This window comes from Oryza brachyantha, chromosome 3, assembly GCF_000231095.2.
Source record: "Oryza brachyantha chromosome 3, ObraRS2, whole genome shotgun sequence".
Lineage (NCBI taxonomy): Eukaryota > Viridiplantae > Streptophyta > Magnoliopsida > Poales > Poaceae > Oryza > Oryza brachyantha.
Window position 1 is genome coordinate 8,917,628 of NC_023165.2, and position 2,386 is coordinate 8,920,013.

General features: G+C 53.2%; 1 protein-coding gene across 1 annotated transcript; it reads right to left on the reverse strand.

The window, feature by feature from the left end:
- Positions 1 to 252: 252 nt before the first annotated feature.
- On the reverse strand, positions 253 to 1,803 carry LOC102717973 (abscisic acid receptor PYL4-like). The gene has a single exon (XM_040522073.1). It carries the CDS (start codon positions 1,202 to 1,204, stop codon positions 518 to 520), a length of 687 nt encoding a protein of 228 aa, XP_040378007.1. The 5' UTR covers positions 1,205 to 1,803; the 3' UTR covers positions 253 to 517.
- Between the last annotated feature and the right edge of the window lie 583 nt (positions 1,804 to 2,386).

Consider the following 2,386-nt stretch of genomic DNA (forward strand, 5'->3'; position numbering starts at 1 on the left):
ATTATTTGCCGCGTTATTACAAGGTGGGTGTGCGAATTACGCCAAGAAAACTAGTTTGATCGATCGATCGATCGACCGGCCAATGGAAGGGTATCATCGCCCATCGCTTGCTTAATTAGTGCACAGAAGGGCATTTGCTGTATAGATAGCACAACTTAAAGACGAACGTACACTTTGTGTCAGAGAACAGATCTAATGATCTATCTAGGGAGTAGTAGTACTACCGTGTTTATGTGTTCGTATGTACTGTGATACACCAACCAACTCGAGCATACAAATGGAATTGCAGGCTGTCAATTATACATGTCATTTCTTGAATCTTTTTGGACAAGGGAGGATGGTTGTGTGTGTCTCTCGCAACAACGAGAAAAAAAAATGGAGAGGAGAAAGAGGGGTCAAATGTGAAGAAACCAAAGAGGAAAAAAAAAGAAAGATCACGCGCCGAAGAAACACACATCCGTCCGCCCGGAAAAACGATCCATCGGTTAGTTACCAATGGCCCGGCGGTGGAGAGGGCTCACGCGCCGGCCCTGACGCCGGCGGCGAGCTTCTCGGCGGTCTTGGCGAGCGACTGCAGGTTGCACTTGACGATGGTGTCGACGAACACGCGGGTGTCCTCGGGCGTGTTGCCTGCGGGGACGTCGACGACGTAGGACTCCACGACGATGGTGGCGGACGTCGGCGCGGATGGGGACGGGTGGACGGTGGTGACCGAGAGGTAGTTCTTGAGGCGGTGCTCGCCGCCGACGACGCGGAAGCTGAGGACGTGGCTCTCGTCGTCGAGGATCTCGAGCCGCTCGCGGGAGGACGCCGCGGGGAGTCCCGACACGACGCGCACCTCTCGGAGCGTGCCCACGCCGCCGTCCCCGGCGAGCAGCGCGCAGCTGCGCACGAACCGCTTGTACGCCTGCGGCTGGTCGAACCGCCGCACCACCGACCACACCGCCGCGGCCGGCGCCGCCACGTGCTGGACCACCGCCGAGCAGCACCGACCCGACCCTGGCTCCGCGTGCTCGTGGTGCCGCGCCACCTCCGCCGGGACCTCCCCGTCGTGCGCCCCGCACCTCGTCCCCGCGACCCCCGCCGCGGCCACGGCCGCCTCCGCGGCGCACCCGACGGCCATGCCGACGCCTGCTAGCGCCCTGTGGTGCTGGTGCTGGTGCTGGTGCGGGATGCCTGGGCTGGACGCCGGGATGCACGGCATGTTGAGCTGTTCCCTTGTCTCCTTCGCGCTCCCCCACCCTCCTCTTCTCTTCTCTTCTCTTCCTCCTCCTCCTCCTCGCTGTGTGTTCGGTGGAATTTCTTTGCGGCGATGAGGGGTTGGAGAAGAGGTCGATGAGGAAGAGCCGTATATATATTGGGTCGGACGCAACTTGCTGTGTGAGCTACTACTAGCCTGTACTGTTGCAAATAAATCTACTGCTTGTGTGCTTACTTTAATATATAGCGTGTGATCTTTCGATTAATTTATTAGGTTTCCTTAGGACGGTTTAATAAAATTTGGACCAAATTGGACAACTTGCATGGGGAGGTTGTTTTGTTTGATTCGCTTCGAAAGTGGTACTATATTTTACAAAGTAATACCCCCCTCACTGTGTAAAATTAATTGTCGGTTTAGCTTTGGTTTATTCAGGGGTCATTAATAAATTTGGAGCAAATGGCCAACTTGTATGAGCAGGTTGTTTGTTTTATTTTGTATCGAAGTAATTTACAAGGTAGTGCAGCTAGTGCTACCCCTCCGTTTCATAATGTAAAATTTTTTAGCATTGTCTAGATTCATATAGATGCTAATAAATCTAGGCATATATATAAATTATATATATTTATCAATTGATGAATTTAGAAAAGAATAGAAAGTCTTATATTAATATAAAACAGTTACGACCTTTCCGTATACTAGTCGTCGGTTTTGCCCTCTGGACACCGCGGAGGGACAACGGTGTTGGACTCGGAAGTCTCTTAAAATGCATCATGGTATATTTCATACGGGGACTGAGATTTTCATAAATCTTATACACTAGAAATCAAATAAAAACATCAAATTTGGGCGATATAGATTTTGTTGTTACAAACAAATAGTCTCTTATGAAGCTATCGAATTTAACGGCCACGGAATCATACCTGTTTTGATATATGAGTAAATGCAGCAGGCGAATTGGCGGCGGCTCGACCGAGCGGCCTCCAGATCTAGATCTAGGCGACGGATTGAGCGGGTGCGGCGGCGGCCGGCGGGCGGAGCGCGAGGTGCGGCGCAAGTGACGGATCGAGGCGTGGCGACTGCGTGGCGGAGCTTGGAGAGAGCGAGCGGCAGATCGAGGCGCGATGGCGAGGGTCGGAGCTCGGAGCGGGCTGGCGGCAGGGGCGGCCAGGCGCTGACGGACTCGAG